We start from the raw sequence: 18487 nt of genomic DNA, 5'->3' as shown, positions 1-18487 counted from the left end.
GTAGAGAGAGAGAGAGAGAGAGAGAGAGAGAGAGAGAGGTTCTGCCATCACACACTGACTTGAACCGGCTATAGTATGAAAATATGGCGTCCGCAGCAAATATTCACTGGTTAGAGCTCGAACAAGAGCAAGGTTGAAGGAGGAAGCTTCTTGGGCTGGAGAAGCCACGCGAGATGCTTCGGTTCCTCCAGCTAGAGCAGCGCAGAGCATCCACATGCAAATGCGAATGGCTCGTAGGCTCAGCCTGATGATGGTGCGTTGGATGAATTCAGAAACATCGCGAGAAATACCCATTTGGTAGTAGACAGGCGCATGAATGACCAAGCGCAAGCATTACTGAACAAGGTCAGACCATAAGGATCAGACATAGTAGGTTCTTCAGCTGTTCATTCCCAAGAGAGCAAACTATGCAAGTGGTAACGCTGGTGATAAACATGGCTGCTTTCTCGAGACGCAGTCGAACATGTCACTCGTACCTTTCGGCACAGACAATTGCGCCTCCTTCAGACATTTGAGATTTGACATACTGACTTGCCAATAATATGAACTTTGGGAAGATGAGTTTTACTACATTGTTCAACCAACTGATCTAACACATACCATCGCTAATAATGCAAGATCTATACTGCCAACAAATCCATTCACCAAACCCTACACCGTACTTCTGTCGTCACTGAAACATGCAGAATACAACCGCAGAAACAAACCCTGAACAATAAGAGCATAAACCCGCAATACCCGAGCTCAACAACCGACACTGAAACCGTATTAAGACAATCCCTCACTACAATGATGTTAGCCAGGTTTCACAGGTTAGGATAAGCTCCACTCACCGAAATCTCGTCCATGTTCACGTCATTGCCATTGGTGGCAGGCTGCGCCTGGGCAGCGTTGCCCTCGCCAGCATTCGCGTTGGCATTCTCGTTGTTAGCAAAATAATCCACCATCTCAGCGTCCAATTCCTCCACAGTCTTCTTCCGCGGGTTATTGCGGCCCCGGCGGGCGGCTCTCCGGCCGCGTCGTGGCGGCTTGCCGCCAGCTGTTGCCGCCTTCGGCTGCGACTTGGGTTGTCTGCACATTCCATTAGAACTCATCCAATAGGCGATCATCCACACGGAATACTTACGCGACACGCTCGGTCAGTGGTTTCGGTGCGGGGACTTCCGGGACGTGCGTTGCGTCGACAACGAGCTCAATCTATCCCCGAGTTAGCATCGAAAGGAAAACGAAAACGAGAAACCGCAGCGCACCTTCATGGGACGACCATCAACCAAAAGGCCATTCAGCTCCTTGGCAGCTTTGGCAGCCGTTTCAGGCTTGGTGAAGATGATAGAAGCAATGCCACGGCTGGTGCCATTTTGGTTGTAAGTCAACATAACCTTTTTGACCGGGCCTGCGGACTTGGAAAAGTATTCCTATAGCGCGAACCAGATCAGTATATCGAAAGAAACAATTGTATCGACATGCGACGCCGGGGATAGGACGGATAAGCGCGCGACGAAATCGAACTTCTGAAAACAAAGAGCATCAGCGAGCACATAATGACCAGGAGTAGGCCGGTCCATCCGGCATAGCAGTCATTACACTGCTTGCCAAGGCCCTCCTCCACAACAGTCGCATCGAGAACTCGGCCAAGAGAGAGTTTTCCTCAACTGAAAGTGGTGCGATCCACCAAACGCAGGCACCAAAGCAAAACCACATTTTCGTTCACAGCGGCAGGGGCATGGGGCCGTCAAGCAGTGACGTCGCAATCTGAGCGATCCCCGGATGCTCGTGGACCAGCTCTCATCAAATACATGACAGGACAACGTTCTCTCCCCAGACGGCATCCCCGATCCAAAAACCCAAAATGTGTCGCGGGCGAAGCGAAAATGGGTGGCTGCACTATCCAACGAAAACAAACACTGGGCACCAATTGCACGGACACCACACGTGCTAGACGCGGTGCTGCTGATTCATTGTGTGCTCGCTGATACCCCCAGAATCGCGGAGAAAGACAAAAAGAATAAAAATGGTATGACCCATCAAGACACGAACTTGGGGGTGGTGCAGGGTCCCTCTTCAGCATAGCCTACGCTATACGGCAGGTATTGAGTGCCGCCAGGAATGAGAGCGCAGGATGGATATGCATTCAACAGGACCCGACAAAGCTCGACCATCAACGCGTCATCCGCTTCACGGCAAAGCGACAAAGCGAGTAAGGAGCTTCTATCTTGTGCTGGGCACTCAAACAAGTACGATCCATTCTCCGCGGGAGATGGTCGCCTTGTGAATGCTCCTAACCGTCCGCGCCTCAAAGGTCTCGAAGGAGAAGACGATGGAAACCCAAGGCGTAGCGGTCGATCAACATACCTTGATATTGGCTTCAGTGACATCGGGCGGCTGCATCGGAGTTAGCGGAAATTCCCTTAATAAATAACAGAGCTTGAGAAACGTACCAGACCGCTCACGATGATCTTGCTGTCAACAAGAGGGGCGGCCGAGCCAGTTGTTGTAGAAGTAGTAGGCTTTGTGGTGCCTCGGTTGGCCCTGTTCTTGCGGATGCCACCGACAGGGGCCCGGGAGGCACCCGATCTGCCACCGCGACGATTCCGACCGCTCTGGCGGCGCGACTTGGTGATATCATCCAGAGACTGATCAAGCTTGGAAGCCATTTTGACTAGACGGAATGGAAATGTGTTGAGGTTGATGGTCTTTGCAGATGACGCGACGGGGACTCGACGTAGCCGCGAAGTTGAGTCAGTAATGACAACGGCAAGCCCGGCGAATCGAGCCACCTGAAGAACACGCGCTGTCGGGATTGTGAATTTGACAGCGAGCGGGTAAACGATAAAACAGCTGGTGTCTGGCAGAAGACCGATGAAAGAAGAAACGGAGACGCGACGCTGATGGTTGAGGGATGAAGAAAACATCAAGGCTGGGGCGTGAGGCAATTCTCAAGTCTGACATGACGCGCTAGTCTGGATTTGGAAGGTAATTGCTTAGGTAATCATCAGGCAGATCCGCCCCCAACCCCAACATTTGACTCGATTTCCCTAGTCCAGGCCGTCTGGAATCAAAATAGAAAATAGCCCAAGTGGATCTTGCTGCATTCTTGTAGTTGTGGCAAGTTTAACAATCATCTTACACTACATACCGAATCCTGTCTCGTATGACATTACTCGTATCTACAGTAGCAATTGCTATCTAACCCGGACAAACGACAAGGCCTCTCAGAGGACATGACATCGTGCAAATCGTACGGAGAACGCCGTAAAGCATGACATGACAAACCATGACAAACCAACATGATCAGCTCTTCAAAGCTTCCAATCGCCCTCTCATTTGCTCGAGAGTGGCTTCCTGGTCTTCGAACTCCTCTTCCGCCGGCGCAGCCTCCTCGACCGGCTTGTCGGCTTTGACCGCTTCGACCTTGGAGAGTTTGCCCTGCAAAATCTCCTGTAAAACTTTATCCACCTCCGCATCTGCCTCCTCCAGCTCGTCTTCGACGAGCTCGTCATTGGGCAGCGCATCATCCACCATCTCTTCGATGATTCCGGCCTTTACCAGCTCAGCGGAGAGCTGCCGCATGGTCCCGCTAAGCTCCGGTAATCGAACCAATGTATTAACATCCTTCATGATGCCAGTGGATTTCTTGAGGCTGCCCTGGATCTTCCGGACCGCAAACGCCTCGTTGACCTGCATCTGGACACTTTGCAGTTGCGCGCGGCTCGTGGATAGCCGGGCTGTCTGTCGGCGGATCCGGACAAGTTCGCGCGCAAAGGTCTTCGTCTCCTGGGTGGCCTGTTTCGCTTGCGACGGGTTCCTTTGCGCGCGACGATTGGCGGCGATGATCATCTGCCGAGTCTTAGAATCCAGAGCTTTCAGCTGTGCGATATCACGATCAAGCTGGCGGGTATTCTGGCGGATGAGTTGGTTGCATTTCCGCATCTAACAGAACTGTTGGTCAACGACTCCAATGATCATCTGCGGGGCAGACTGAACTGACTTGCGCCTGCGGATCAGGCCCGAATAGAACCGATTTGATTGTCTCCATGATCGTATGCCTCTTTTGCTTCTGCGAGAATCTGCGAATAATTTCAATCGAACCGGTAAACGCTTGATGCAAGTTCAGTCACGGCTGCCAACCTGGGCCGGCGGTAAACGGTAGGCGGCGGTGGCAGGCAACGCATCGAAGCGCGCCGCAGCGTAACTAAGCCAGGAACACGGTATGATTCTTCTAAGACGCACCAGGTCGCTTCCTGAAGCTCCTGGATTACGCAAACATCGATTCCTTCGCTCGTCTGAGCGCGGCGGCCACTGACGTCGGTCCGATCGGTACGAGGTGCAGGCCGTGTGTGCCTAAGGCAGGAACAGTACAAAGATTGAGCAGCCCTGGACAAGACCGATTAACATGACTTCTTCATTAGGTTAAGCGCCTATCTTAGTAAGCTCCTTTAACCAAGCCAAACACGGCAAACAGTACAAACAAAACTGGGGCTTCCAGTAGTTTCTAGAGACTAAGGTGAGCAGAGCTTAAGTTCATAGCAACAGAGCTTCACGACCGTTCGACATTAAACTGCATTCGTCTCGCTGTATCCCACTGTCCGCGCTTGTTGAATCCCTTTTTATCGTGACTACCTTGAACGGAGATCGCTCGCTATTGTCACAATGGCCTCTGCTGTGACCCCCGAAGGTAAGATAGCTCCCACATTCTCGCCGCAGAACCCCGCTTTCCCCGTATGTTTGTATCTTTTGCGAATGCAGCCCTAGACTCAATGTCGCTAGGTTTACAATTCCCGGGACCGCGCGACGGCGAAAGGGGTCTGAAGAGCCTTGATCCGAGCTATTGACTAACTCGAACGTGCGGAACAGTCACCTGGGCCCAGCGCTCGTCGGACTCGGACGCGGCCCGCAACTTTCTCTACGTCTCCATCAATGTCCCGGATGTGCCCAAGGAGCAAGCAGACCTGAAGATCACCGAATCGAACGTCTCGTTCACGGGCACCAACACGAAGAATGTGAAGTACCATGTCTCGCTTGACCTGTACGCCGACATCGATCCGGAGAACAGCAAGGTCCACCACAGCCCGCGCGGTGTCGAGATGGTTCTGCGGAAGAAGGAGCTCAAGGCCGAGTACTGGCCTCGTCTGCTGAAGGAAAGCAGGCGGGTACACTTTGTCAAGACCGATTTCGACAAGGTGCGTTTTTGACTTCAACTGCCTTGCTATTCGGTGTGTTCAGTGTTGACGAGTATCTCAGTGGGTGGACGAGGATGAGCAAGATGAAGCTCCTGAGGACGACTATGCCGCCAACTTTGGTGGGTTCGGCGATGATGGTGGCCTAGGTAACATCGACTTCTCGAAGCTGGGTGACAGCGGCGCTGCTGACTCAGGCGAAGGGGACGACGTTTCAGACGATGTATGAGCCAATTTTCATTTGCTCCCCTTCCTTCCCTTTTTGCATTCGCAGCTAACGTTCGAAACAGGAGGAGATTCCCGAACTCGAGGGAGATACCCCTCAAACAAAGCCGGATCCGAAGACAGAAGTGCAACCGGAGGGCGAGGAGGAAGAAGCGAAGGAAGAGGCCAAGACAGGGGAATCGAAATAAACATCGACTCTTGACTGGTGGTGTGGCCCGGTCCGATCATTCATGTACTGTCGCAGAAAAAAAAAAGAATGACTAGCATAATGGATTTTTAGATCCATTGATTCTCCATTTTGCGAGAATTAACTTCGCGATTTCCTTATCATGGCATGTTAGGTGCGCTACAAAAGAACTATGCTGTTGCTATCAGAGAACAGCTGAATTTAGCCGGGCGTCATGTCTCGTTCTAAGCGCAGGTAGATCGTACATGACAGAGCTCTGAACGATACACTGGTGAGCTGCGTCTGGGGTCTTTATAATCATGAACTTTCCAATTGGGGTAAGGCTAGATAGCCGTCAATAACAGCTCTCCTTCCTGGATTTCTCGACGACCACTTGGTTCGTTTCCAGGTCTTTAGGTATGACGGCAATCTACTTGCACCCGCACTGTAGTGAACTTATACATCTCGAACAACAGGGCAAGCCAAGGGCGCTTAAGACAAATCCACGCGTTAGACAGCATTGGGAATAGACTTACAAGTTGACTTCGTTACGAAATATGAATCCCGTTCATTACCTTGACCCAGCCCGGCACATTCGCTCGATGATGAAGACCAGGAAAGCTTCGGAAATCCTGGAATCATCGGAGAGATGACGCGCCGAATACTACGGCTTGGTCGTTAAATGTGACACATGCGTGGTCTCCGCTGTGCCCGCCCTATGACCTGAAGGGCGGAGCGGTTGGTACTTTCAGGAACTCTATACGGAGGAGAGATCTAGTGCTTCCCCACCCCTGACGTCAAGACTCATAATTCCCCCCGGAAGCTTGTTCTTCGACATCCAGTAGTCTGATGCAGCACGACTCGTACTCGTTGTTATTCCAGGTACTAGGGCCGCATTTAGGGTTACCTGCAGGGTCTCTTATCTGATAATTCCGACATTTACCCAGACATAAATAGTTATGAACTACACTCCGCTTTCTCCGAGTGCTGATCGGACCCTAGGCTAAAAAAGCAGCATCGCTTGGATCAGGTTTATGCCCCAGTTGCATAGACGAGAAAGGATGATCTGCAACTTGTTGCGAGTCGCGACCATTGTCCACGCCTAACATCTCCTAACCATATTCTGCCCGGGATGTACGGAGTGCGGAGATACAAAGCGATTAACTCCGGAAGCTGAGCAGCGGATAGAGACCGAGTCGACTTTGACAGCCAAGAAACCTTCTTCAGAGTTGCGAACAGCGTAGTACTTAAGTATAAGTATCAGGAAGGCGACTTCATCCACAGTGTTGGATCAGGGAATCACACTATAGTTGCAGCGAGTCCAAGTCGATTCATCATTTCCTAATTTTCTTGCGTACTCGGTCCAAGGAATCACTGAGCAGCGTACTATCTTCAACCATGGCGAGTCGTACCAGAGCAGCGCTTACTACCATCGCTGGCAAGACCGTCGGCCCTGTGGGATATGGCTTGCTGAGTGAGTAAACCAGCCCGGACCTGCGCGGAATGCGTGGTTCCATAGCAGGGATTTTGGTATCCAGGTGCATTAACACCATTGCGATTACCAGGTCTGACCGTCCCGTGGGCACCCATCGAGTTTCCGACTGCAATCAAATTGATGAAGACGGCCCTGGAGAATGGTGCCAATTTCTGGGATGGTGTATGTGAATCTTCAAGTTTCCTCGTGAATGGATTTGCAAGGAAGCAGTGCTGAAAGCATTCAGGGCACCCACTATGGCACCCCCGAACGAAACTCGTTGCATCTGGTTAGGGCTTACTTTGAGCAATACCCCGAAGATGCGGACAAGGTTGTTCTCAGCATCAAAGGCGCTTTCACCCTCAAGGATGGGCCCGATAACAGCCCTGAGGGGATTCGCGCGTCCGTTGAGGAGAGTATCAAAGTGCTCCCACCGAGTATTAAGCCGATTGATATCTTTCAGTGCTCCAGAGTCGATGCTAAGGTTCCGATTGAGACCACCATTCAAACCTTGGCGGAGTTGGTCAAGGAAGGCAAAATCCGTAGTGTCGGCGTGTCCGAGGTCAATGCGAACACACTTCGTAGGGCGCATGCCGTGCACCCTATCTCAGCCGCCGAGATTGAACTGAGCCTCTTCACCACTGATCCTCTTCACAATGGTGTTCTAGACACTTGCCATGAGCGTGAGTAACCTTCTAAGAAACAGAGCAGAACGTTGAATAGAAACTAACAGAGTGCTCCGTCTTTCAAAGTTGGCATTCCCGTCGTGGCGTACAGCCCTGTTGGCCGCGGCTTCCTGAGCGGCCAGATTCGCAAGCCGGACGATCTGCCTGAGAATGACTTCCGACGCATGCTTCCACGCTTCCAACCCGAAAACTTTGATCAAAACATCAAGCTTGTTGAAGCTGTTTCCAAAATCGCCGAAGCCAAGGGCGTGACCACGGCGCAGGTGGCTATTGGTTGGGTCATCAAGCACGGTGGGATCCCCATCCCTGGCAGTACCAAGGAGGCCCGCATCCTTGAGAACACCAAGCCGGCGGAGCTCACGGATGGGGACCTGGATGAGATCCAGAAGATTCTTGACACTATCCCTGTTTCTGGACAGCGATATGGCGGAGAGCAGGAGAAATTGCTCAATGGTTAGGTGGTTCAAGTGGAGCTCGGTGTTGTTCACTTCATGAGCCGCTTCAAATGTCGAGTCTGAGTGCTCATCAGGTGGTGGTCGACTGATGCGATTGATTTTCATCTTTTCAAATCGAATCCATGATCTATGCTGCTGAGTCCGTATGACCGTATGAGCGATGATGAAGTTTGAGAAACTTGATTCTTAATAAACCCGCAGGTTCTCATAGATCACGATCCGATAAGCGGTAGAACTGCGGCTGAGCCAGCACTGTGGATAGCATAGCTCTGTGGAGATCCCAATCCCATTGCCGGCACTAAAAACACCAGGGAACCCTGAATTATTTCTGGATAAGGTAGTAGATAGGTAACTACTCCGTACTAGGCGCGGAATACAGTCCTGGTCGAGCCATCGACGGATTCAATCCTAGAGGGTCGTGCCGGTGGGCCGCCCATCCGGATGCGGCCCTTCGGATACTGTATCCGACGTCACGACTCCAGACTCCAGCATAGGACTACTCATATAGAACCGCGACATGTCCTCAAGTGTCGTCGTAATCAGAAAAAATAGAACAGAGACTAGTGTGCGTCTCTACGATCTAAATTCGAGTATATCTCTCCTAATTCCTTTAGAGAATTCTTCTCCTCTTAGTGTCCTGGAATGGCTCAAGGTATCGATTTCACCGAGAGGCTTAACTTGGCTCACAAAAGGATTCTTGCGGTCCTTTACTCTTCTGTGATAAGGTGCCCTTCGCCGGCAGACGCTCCGGCAAATGGACTAAATGCGAACCGAATGCGTGATGCAGGTCATGACAACAGTTATATCATCCGGGAGCGAAAGTCCATCTAATGCCCGGAACTTCCGAACTGAGCACCGGGTGGGAGAAGTGAGAAGCCCATAAAAGAGAGTGAAAGGTGCCAGCATGTTGAAATCTCCGCTGGCAGTCTGTGGTGACGCCACGAAACTGTACCGGCGACCTGGCATTGATGTATGTCGGCACGAACTAGACCAGCTCTTTCAGCTCAGTAAACTGCAGGTCGATGTGTCGCGCCTTGATGCACCCAGGCCGTCGAGTGATGAACCCGAGCCGCGAGTTGGCATGTTGTCGACGTCCGCACGGAATGAGGCTAACAGCTTCCTTTCTTTTCTGCTTTTGAAGATGCCGTGCAAGGCAACGTGTGCCGATGTTTTTCCTCCGACACCTGCGATCTACCTGCCGTCTTTGCTAGGACTCAGGAAGCCAGGATTCCCGCAGGTGCGGGAGCATACAAGTATTGAAAGGAGACTCACCTTTGGAGGGACTCCATGACCATCAGCACTGCACTCGCGCGAAGATCGGCGCTCGCGGCGACAGCGGGTCAAAGTACTCAGTGTGGTCGTGCTGGCAAAAGGTCGATAGAAGATCGCAGAACCAGGTTGTCGACTTTGGCTTTAGCAGCCGAGGCTTTTCGGCAGCCCATCAGCTCTTCAACAGCAAGCGGGGATAGTGGTCATCAGTTCTTTGCCCTCATACTTGCCGACAATTTTAGATTGGTAATACAATCCTGTGCTTCAGCCCGCTTCGGTTCATATTCTGAGACCTAAGCCCTCTTTCAGGAGTGCTCGATCTGTTTCTCGTCTGGTTAACCAACGATGGCCTCCTCTTCGGCGACCTGCTTTCAACATGATACAAAGTCTAAAGTCCGAAGAGCGGTGCTCAATGTGACGTTCTCTGTCACCATGTAGGACTGCAAAGAACTTTGCGGTCCCATCGTTCATGGTGAGAATACGAATTGAAGCGAAGAAGCGACGCAATCCGTTTCACTCGGCCAAACGTTCAGCCGACTTCCCAACTTTTTGAAGCAAACAGTGGATCGCCAGGCATCAGTTTTCCCTTTTTCATTGGATTTTTAACCGAGTTCAACTTCATACTGAAGGACCACGCCCTCGGTGTTAACGATGGTGCAGATGTTAAAGTCCGTAAACGGGTCGGAGATTAAGATGATCATCGCAATGGGTACCAGGATATATAGATCAGTGATATTGATATATGTCGAAGTCGATGATCTTTGAATCAAGCACTTTCATCTGTCTCCTATTTGTTTGATCTCGTTGCATTGTTGAGCGCATTCTCCGGCACGGATTTTACAGAAACAATGGGTTCGGCAGAGAAGAAAATCGTCCTCATTACCGGTGCCAATTCAGGCATTGGGTACGAGGCCGTCAAGGCTCTCCTCGAGTCAAACAAGGCACAATACCATGTCTATCTCTGCAGCCGAGATCTAGAGAAGGGCAAGAAAGCTCTTGAGCAGATCCGCGCGGAAGTTCCCAGTGTCACAAGCACTGTTGAACTTCTCCAGCTTGATGTCACCGACGATGACTCCATTAAAAAAGCCTATGAGCACGTCCAGTCTACTCAGGGCCGGCTTGACGCCCTCATCAACAATGCTGGTATGTCCCTTTGTTATTCCAAATGAAAGACATCTCGCCGCTAACGAATTCCTTCAGGGGCCCACTATGATTTTGCCTGGGTTGACGGCAAAGTATCCCTTCGGGATTGCTTCAACAAAGCCTACGATATCAACGTGACAGGCGCCCACATCGTGACCTACACCTTTATCCCGCTGCTGCTCAAATCTTCGGACCCCCGGCTACTCTTCGTGGCCGGACTCTCGATGTTGACCCAGGCAGCGGAGCAGTTCTTCCCCACTCCGTCGCTTCCCGCTGGGTGGCCCAAGAGGGTCGACTTCGAGACCATTGGATACCGCTGCAGTAAAACTGCGTTGAGTATCCTCATGCTGGACTGGAACCACAAGCTCAAGGCCGACGGTGTCAAGGTCTGGAGCGTGTTTCCCGGCATGCTGCTCACCAACCTGGGTGGTGGTGATAGCAAGTTGCTGGAGATGGTTAAGAAGATGGGCGCTGGCCCGGCGAGTGAGGGAGGTGCTATTCTGAAAAGCGTGGTTGAGGGCGAGAGAGATGCGGATGCGGGTAAGATTGTGTCCAAAGACGGCGGCATTATCGCGTGGTGAGCGCTGGAAATCGATGGTGAGTGATGGAAATCGAACTGGGGCCTATCATATTTACGAATACGAGCGTTAGTGAAACCGGCGTTTGATGTAAATAGCATATTCATTGCCATGATTGAAAATGCTAATATTTTGTCTAAATCTTTGCAATTCCATAAAAATAGGGTAGTGAGCTGGTTTGGAAGGAATTTTTCGCAGCTGCAAGTTACTGCTAGTCTGCGAGGTTGGAGAATACAAAGTATGCACCTAAGAGTAGAAATCTGACATAATACAAGACTATGTATATGTAATTCACTGCATAATACTTCACAGTTATCACTCAATTACACTCCCCGCCAATCCTCATGGCAGATATAACTGGTCTCCAAAACCAAAACAATCCCAGGCTAGCCTTGCTTCCACGATTAATACCGTCGATAGTACTTGCCATCATCATCATCGTCACTACGGCGACGATGGTGATGGTGGTGATGGCCGCGGTCATCATCATCATCAGAATCATGATGCTTCTTGTGCTTGTGTTTATGCTTGCGGCGTCGACCATACTCGTCTTCGGAGTCACCCGAATCATCCTCGGAATCCTTGCTGTGGTGGCGATGACCGTGCCGTTCTTTGCGCGAATCCCGCTCGTAGGAGCCATACTCCTGCTGTCGACCATACTCCTGACGCGACTCATAACCGTGCCGACGGTCGTAGTCCGACGACTCGTAGTCGTAGTGCGGCCGGCTGTATTCGTCATGTGACCGCTGGTAGCCGTCATCGTAGCCACTGCGTCCGGGACTCCTCTCATACCGACTCGAGGTAGCTTCGTGACGGCGTTCATAGCCCGATGACTGGTACGAAGGGCTATATCCAGTGTCTTGGTAGCCGTGTGATTGCGGAGTACTGTAGCTCGTCTCAGACTGGTAGTATGACTGCGAGCCGTACCCAGATGGGCGCGACGAACTGTAGTCTGAGCCTTGCCCGTACTGAGACGGCCGAGAAGACTGGGAAGATCCATAGTAATCGGAGCTGTGGCCATACTGTGGCCGCGAGTGGTGCGAGGAGCTGTAATTCGGGCCTTCATCGTACCGGGAGGATCCGTAACCAGACTCATATTGAGAGGACTGATGGGAAGACTGATGGTACCCGCCGCTTTGCGAAGATTGATATTCATGCGACGAGTATGACGGCTTGTGCTCTTGCTTGTCTTCTTTCCGACCCGATCCCTCGCCAGTAAGGCCACCGACGATCGCAGCAGCAGCCGACAAGGCACCACCAAGTGGGGTGTCTCCCACACCCGGAAGTTTACTCAACTGCTCTAGTGGATTCGACGACCCAGAAGGTGGGCGCTGCTGTTGGCTGTCGGATGTTCCACCATGAGAGCCGTACTGGCCTCCTGCAGGCGTTCCACCCATAGACGAGAATCCGCCGCCACCGTGGGAGTGGCCACCACCCTCCTGATCCTTTCGGATGTTTTTACCCTCCCGAATACCCTCGGCGCTGAGAATATCATCCAGATCCCTACCACGATCTGGCCGCGACTGCACCCAGCGTTCGACTGCTTCAAACATCAAACGGTGAGCTTCATGATTCCTGTCTCTCAGGGCAGGATGATGGAAGATTCGGGCAACATCGTCCAAAACCCGCTCCTCGGGGACGTCGGGGTGCTCCCATGCGTACACCACACGAGGAACGACATACTTCACAATCTCTGCGGCAACTGCGCCGGCCACCTCGTTCAGAATGTTGGCGAAGTGGTCCTTGGAAAGCATGGAATGGGTCGGATCAGTGCAGTGAGGATTGTTCCATGGCTCAAACTGATGCTTCGCGGCCGCCTGAAGGACTCCGTTCGATCCCGCCTGCATCGACTGCGAAGCCGCGGCGACCAGCGGCCGGATGTACGGTGCCAGCAGAGAGAACACATAAATAGTCACTGACTCGGAAATCTTTTCGACTAGGGCTTCCAAGCCTGGGATCTTTTCAATGATTGAGCTGACCGTTCGCACGACTTTGTCACGGAATTCGAGAATGGGGTAGATTTGCTTGACAATCTTTTCTGCATCAAAGTCGGCCATCGCAGGGGTATTGTCTTCGGTATTTGATGGCGCTGGGCGGGATTCTCGCTCACGACCGGAGCCGTATTCGTGCGAGGAGCTGCCGTAATAGTCGCTGGCATGTCCATATCCACTGTGACCGCCATATCCCCGCTCCCGTTCATAAGAGCTGTCGCCGCCGAACCCACGCGATTGGGAATACCCACTACGAGAAGTGCCAGTGCGGACATTGCGGGATCGGTTGGACTGGGCCTGGGCCTGGGAAGCACGCCGGAGGTTCTCCGCCTCATCGACGAGGTCCTTGGTACCAGGTACCTTATCCAAGAGACCGACAAACGAATTGAAAGGGCCATCAGCTGAACCGGAAGAGGCATTTCCGAGTTGGATATCCATTGCATCCAACTCGGACTGCGTGAGCTTGTCGTCGGCCTCTCCGAGGACGGAATGAAGGAAATCGACCATTCCGAACGTGCCTGTCACCAGCGGGAAGATGGTGCGACCACGGACATTGATCTCTGTCGCCGATCCAACGTGAGGGAAGACATTCCTGAAGCCCATCTCACGCAAAGCCAGCTCTACATAGTTGGAGTGGGCACCGAAGTCTTCCAACGTGTGAAGTGCTTGGCCCAGAAGACGAAGAGCCTCGTACAGATTCTGCTCCTTGTTGCCTCGGCCGCTTGCGTACAATCGTCCATGATGAATACACTTGGAAAGACTGGACTTGATATACGCTGTACTTGTCGCCCAGTCACCGCGCTCATTGGCAATGTAGTTCTTCATGCCAGTGTGGGGGTCGATTTCCAGCTCGACGTCACGGACAGGGGGTCGGAGACGCTTGTCATACCTTCTCGCGTCCTCGTTGTCCGCATAATCTTTGGGATTGCTGCGGGATATTAGGTCAAATTACGCAGAGTACACCAAAGAAATCTCAACTTACTCAATGTGTTCTTCCGGACGATAAACACCCAGCCTTTCAGACGTGACTTCGAACTCAGCGGTTGCATAGCCGAAGCTCATAAAAGACAGAATCCAGACCAAGATTCGAATCAAGTCGGCCTGTACGTTCTTCAGGGTACCGACATCCATGGCCTGAGAGCTGCAATGCAAGTTTGTCAGCACCATTACCTACTCCACAACATGTTTAGGGAGAGATCGGAGCTCACTAATCCCGCAGCCAGTTGCCAAAGTAAACCCTCTTAATCTTGTTGCTGCTCCACTTCTTGCCCCCGATGAAGGCCAGGGCCTTGATGGTATCCTCGATATCTCCATGGCGCCAGTTCTTCCCCTCAACTACGGATATCGAAGCAATATCTGGGATCGTTCCGTGTTAGCATTCCGCGCTCAAACCATGGATATAAGGAGGTGCGGGCCGACATACTTCCTGCTCCAAACGCATATGTTTTTGAAGGCAGCAGGACCAGCAGCACCAGAATAGAGAGTAACAGAGGCGAAAAGCCCCTGGTTGCAAGTGCCATGACGGATAAATAGCTTCAATACTGAGTACCCTCAGAGTCGTCTGATCTGCTGGAAAGAAATGAGCTGCCCCCGCCCTGCAGGAAGTCGACTAGGAAATGAATCACATACCACAAAATAAGTGCTAATTTCGTTAACAGATTCCTCTAAGAAAGGCTCCCCAAACAGCTACAGGACTCAGTAGCTAGAAGAAAAGAAAAAAGAACGCAACAAGAGTATTTTTGATGAGCACTGGAGGAGGGTATGGTCTGAAGCTGACGACAGCAGAACTACCGAGGTATTATGTAATCCAGATCAATGCATGTGATTGGATAACATGGGAATTTATCTAGTTTTTTTGGGCTTAGTGTCTTCTATTTCAGGATAACCCCGCAGTTCTGGTCGGAATCGGAAGATTACATAATCAACGAGGAGCTTCAAGCCGACTGAGAAACTCTCGTCTTTTTTTCGGACAAAAGCATTGTTCATTGCATGATTACCGGTGCTTTGGGCAGTGCTTAAGTTCTTCTTCAAATGGCCAATGCTCGCGTGGACTTACCCCGGCGGTTAATATTGCTCGTATCGGACTGTCAGCCGAGAAATGCCTGCCCCGCATTAGATACGACTGTTGTGAATCCTGGTGTCATTGATTGTCCCAATGCTCGGGATAAACTGCGATCGAATACGACCTTGGATCGGCTGATATAACAATGTAGTCCTATGCAATCTTTCGTAGATCCTGTAGATCACTTCTAGTCTCTCAGGGACCGTCAAATTTCCCATCGTTCCGTCAGCACTAGTAGTTGATATTCCTACAGGAAAACGACAAGATGGGTCAATCGCCTTATCTCGAGGCTCTTCAGCGTGATGGCTTCGTCGTGATTCCCAACCTGCTCACCCCGGAAGAGGTAGCAGAACTCCGCGAAGCAGCCACCGAAGCTACCAAACGCACTCGCAAAGGAGAATGGCCATTCTTCCGCACGGTACCCAAACAGTTCCCGCCCTGGCCCAAGGAGGTCCCGCCGCCAGAGGAGGGCGGGATTTGGGGCGTGCAGCACCTGCTGCACCCGGAGATGCCAGGACGTGAGAAATTCGCCCGATTCTACTTCTCAGACAAAGTTCTGCGGGTGGTGGAGGAGTTGCTCTCGGTGGAGCGGCCGACTGAGAACGCCTCGCCCGACAACGAGCCGCTTGTGATGGAACTCTTCAATCTCCTCGTTGCGCCGGAGGGAAAGAACTTTGAGCTCCGCTGGCATCGCGATGATATCCCCGAGACGGTCTCGCCCGAGGAGGAGCTCAAACTCCTGCAAGCCAAGAGCCCCAATGGCAGACAGTCACATGCTCAGTACAACCTCGCCTTGTGCCCGGATTCCTCGCTTGTTGCGGTGCCCGGCTCGCACCGTCGCGTGCGCACGGAGACGGAGCGAAATGCGGATCCGTATGAACCCAATTTGCCGGGACAGCAGGTCGTGAAGCTCAATCCGGGTGATGCGGTCTTCTACGATAGCAACATCCTTCATCGCGGTGTCTACGCGCCTAAAGAAATCGGCGGCGAGGAGACCAGATTGACGTTGCATGGAAGTGTCGGTCTCAAAGGGGCCAGTGGGGATGATAAAGATAAGAAGATCCGAGCGACGGCTGTGCTGCAGCACGGAGTCGGCAAGTGGGTTGACCGTGAGGACGCAGCGCTCGGCGTCGGCGAAAGGGCGGAGAATATGAGGAAGAATCTGATTGCTATGGGTAGAGGAGATGATGTTGGGTACTCTCTTCAGGGATGAGACTCCATTTGTGCGGTACGTTACGTCATTGTATAGCAGACATGTGATCGTGCGTAGTATATGAGTTGCCTTGTACAATTGAGACTGGATAGTGGTAACATTCCAGCAAAATGATCCCGAGATTCAGGGGTCGTAGTGTCTGTCATGAAGATGCCAAGTCCAGCAAAACATCTGGTTTTGGCTGGAATTGAGAAGTGTTGGTGGAGCAGTTTAGCATATTGCCCGGCCCGAGAATTCGACTGCGGTCCATGGAAAAATGCCAGTTCGACCATGGGCTCAATTAATTCGGCACCATAACTCCTCGGCCCGAGATGGAAATTCTGGCCTTTGGTTTCGGAGCCTTATGCAATCGCTGGTCTCCATTAGTACGGAGTAGCCGTTAGCCAAATACATATAAACTAGAAGGCTGGCAATGCTAGTGATTCGCTTACACGACGGCGTGAAGTCGGAGGTGGCTCATCATGGAAATCGGCTAAAACCCAGTGCCCTATTGAAGCAGCGAGGTCGCCTGACAGAGATCAGGCACAGAGTCCGGCGGGTTCCGAGCCTGGGTACTTCGTACAGCCTGAGCAAGGGTGAAATGCTAGGTCCTGAAATCGTACGGGGTTACCACGCGGGCCTCCGACGTTGGAGCAGTAGGAGACCATACGCAAGTATGGCCAAATCGTCAATCGAAAATTGAACCGAAAACCGAAATTGCGAATCACGCATCCAACACTAGGTAGGCATAGAATCGTATGTCATCGAGCTGTTCGTACTCGAAGGCGAGGTAATCAAAACTTGTTGGGCCAAGCTCAGGGCCTCCTCCGGCGACCTGCTATTTCGAACGATATCTATTATGGTCGGGACTTGGGTGTCGTCGCAGTCACGGATAATGTCGTATAATCTTCTCAACAGATCCTCCTTGCCCTTCCATAAGTCAGGTTGCTGGTGTTGAATCAATCCAGCATTCATGAAGCCCTGATCTGCCCCACTGACAAAAGGAACAGATGGGTAATTTGACCCATAGTCCATCGTTTGGGGTAATCCCTGTTGCAAAGTCACAGGCACGATGCCTGCTAAAGAAGACTTAGACATTCATCCCATGCCGGCAGAGGAACATGCACGAACCCATCAGATCACTTCCGGGAACCGCGTTTGAAGCGGGAGGAGGAAAAGGAACAAGTCCTGTACCACCAGCCCCAGTAGGGTTGGCGATATGATCGTGATTAGGCATCATACCATTGGCGAACGGCGCGAATCCAGGAGCAGGAGGCGCTGGCGCCATTGCCAAATAGCTTTGGCCGTCGGGATGAGCATCCACCATCCTCTTCTGAATCTTAAACGGCCTTGATGATGCCGGCGAACCAGATGAAGTGGAACTACCATACGACGCTTCCGCGGTACCATCGTCGAAAAGTTCACTGGCTGATTCTTCACGATGTGCCAGCTTTCTCTTTAGATGGTTAACTTCTTTGCGCAAATTGCTAATGATATTGGCCTGGCTGATCTGGAAGCGATCCTCATCATTCGTTACATATGAGCATTCAGCGCCCAGACCACGTTTGCTACAGGCCAAACATGGCTGCAAGCGATTGCACTGAGTAGCGATCTTAGTTCCACAGGACACTCGGGAGGCACGGACCTAGTTCGATGCAAAATACTAACCTTGATTTTGCGTTGACGACACCTAAGACACGATTGTCGCGGCCGATAATTTGCTTTGGACGGCTCGGACATTGCGCCTGTGGTGTCCGTAGACACCCTACTTTACACAGGCGGCTTTGCTAGCAGTGCGTCGCCATTTGGCATTGCCCCCTGGCCGGTTGTTGTCGTGGGATAATTGTGAAACGCAGAGTAACTTAATCTTTGCAAAGGATCATTCCTACACATTTCCAAATCTACGCGCTACAATACACCAACATTACACAATTACGACTAGAGAGGGATATACTAACCGAGATCGGTAACCAAAGTCTGAATTTGATTACTGATACTTAAGGAACTGTATCGTAATTTGTACCGACTTTGCAAGGGGTACCCCAACTCCGTATACGAGGCTGCCCATG

The 18487-nt window shown here is 51.7% G+C and overlaps 10 protein-coding genes across 10 annotated transcripts; 5 read left to right on the top strand and 5 right to left on the bottom strand.

Annotated features, from left to right (window-relative positions):
* Positions 1–781: 781 nt before the first annotated feature.
* Positions 782–2912, bottom strand: VTN49DRAFT_952 (uncharacterized protein; the record flags this gene model as incomplete). Its single annotated transcript, XM_069416630.1, has 6 exons — positions 782–784; positions 834–1071; positions 1127–1197; positions 1251–1415; positions 2353–2382; positions 2439–2912. 6 exons carry the CDS (start codon positions 2910–2912, stop codon positions 782–784), a joined length of 981 nt encoding a protein of 326 aa, XP_069269992.1.
* A 379-nt stretch (positions 2913–3291) lies between these two features.
* On the bottom strand, positions 3292–4036 carry VTN49DRAFT_951 (uncharacterized protein; the record flags this gene model as incomplete). The annotated part of the gene is made up of 2 exons (XM_069416629.1): positions 3292–3930; positions 3989–4036. The coding sequence occupies 2 exons, from the start codon at positions 4034–4036 to the stop codon at positions 3292–3294; spliced, it is 687 nt and encodes a 228-aa protein (XP_069269991.1).
* A 614-nt stretch (positions 4037–4650) lies between these two features.
* VTN49DRAFT_950 (uncharacterized protein) lies at positions 4651–5590 on the top strand (the record flags this gene model as incomplete). The annotated part of the gene is made up of 4 exons (XM_069416628.1): positions 4651–4675; positions 4855–5180; positions 5242–5400; positions 5468–5590. The coding sequence occupies 4 exons, from the start codon at positions 4651–4653 to the stop codon at positions 5588–5590; spliced, it is 633 nt and encodes a 210-aa protein (XP_069269990.1).
* A 1376-nt stretch (positions 5591–6966) lies between these two features.
* On the top strand, positions 6967–8186 carry VTN49DRAFT_949 (uncharacterized protein; the record flags this gene model as incomplete). Its single annotated transcript, XM_069416626.1, has 4 exons — positions 6967–7042; positions 7134–7225; positions 7290–7725; positions 7795–8186. The coding sequence occupies 4 exons, from the start codon at positions 6967–6969 to the stop codon at positions 8184–8186; spliced, it is 996 nt and encodes a 331-aa protein (XP_069269989.1).
* A 901-nt stretch (positions 8187–9087) lies between these two features.
* Positions 9088–9652, top strand: VTN49DRAFT_948 (uncharacterized protein; the record flags this gene model as incomplete). The annotated part of the gene is made up of 2 exons (XM_069416625.1): positions 9088–9420; positions 9482–9652. 2 exons carry the CDS (start codon positions 9088–9090, stop codon positions 9650–9652), a joined length of 504 nt encoding a protein of 167 aa, XP_069269988.1.
* A 648-nt stretch (positions 9653–10300) lies between these two features.
* Positions 10301–11176, top strand: VTN49DRAFT_947 (uncharacterized protein; the record flags this gene model as incomplete). The annotated part of the gene is made up of 2 exons (XM_069416624.1): positions 10301–10595; positions 10653–11176. 2 exons carry the CDS (start codon positions 10301–10303, stop codon positions 11174–11176), a joined length of 819 nt encoding a protein of 272 aa, XP_069269987.1.
* A 401-nt stretch (positions 11177–11577) lies between these two features.
* Positions 11578–14684, bottom strand: VTN49DRAFT_946 (uncharacterized protein; the record flags this gene model as incomplete). The annotated part of the gene is made up of 4 exons (XM_069416623.1): positions 11578–14092; positions 14147–14305; positions 14373–14520; positions 14588–14684. 4 exons carry the CDS (start codon positions 14682–14684, stop codon positions 11578–11580), a joined length of 2919 nt encoding a protein of 972 aa, XP_069269986.1.
* An 807-nt stretch (positions 14685–15491) lies between these two features.
* On the top strand, positions 15492–16439 carry VTN49DRAFT_945 (uncharacterized protein; the record flags this gene model as incomplete). Its single annotated transcript, XM_069416622.1, has 1 exon — positions 15492–16439. One exon carries the CDS (start codon positions 15492–15494, stop codon positions 16437–16439), a length of 948 nt encoding a protein of 315 aa, XP_069269985.1.
* Positions 16440–16719: 280 nt separating this feature from the next.
* VTN49DRAFT_944 (uncharacterized protein) lies at positions 16720–17086 on the bottom strand (the record flags this gene model as incomplete). The annotated part of the gene is made up of 3 exons (XM_069416621.1): positions 16720–16791; positions 16871–16947; positions 17002–17086. 3 exons carry the CDS (start codon positions 17084–17086, stop codon positions 16720–16722), a joined length of 234 nt encoding a protein of 77 aa, XP_069269984.1.
* A 70-nt stretch (positions 17087–17156) lies between these two features.
* On the bottom strand, positions 17157–18158 carry VTN49DRAFT_943 (uncharacterized protein; the record flags this gene model as incomplete). Its single annotated transcript, XM_069416620.1, has 3 exons — positions 17157–17497; positions 17550–18018; positions 18087–18158. 3 exons carry the CDS (start codon positions 18156–18158, stop codon positions 17157–17159), a joined length of 882 nt encoding a protein of 293 aa, XP_069269983.1.
* Positions 18159–18487: the final 329 nt, after the last annotated feature.

Source organism: Thermomyces lanuginosus (genome assembly GCF_041956635.1).
Source record: "Thermomyces lanuginosus strain ATCC 200065 unplaced genomic scaffold VTN49scaffold_22, whole genome shotgun sequence".
NCBI lineage: Eukaryota > Fungi > Ascomycota > Eurotiomycetes > Eurotiales > Trichocomaceae > Thermomyces > Thermomyces lanuginosus.
Note: the sequence above shows the minus strand (reverse complement) of the source record. Positions and strands in the feature narration are given on the sequence as shown.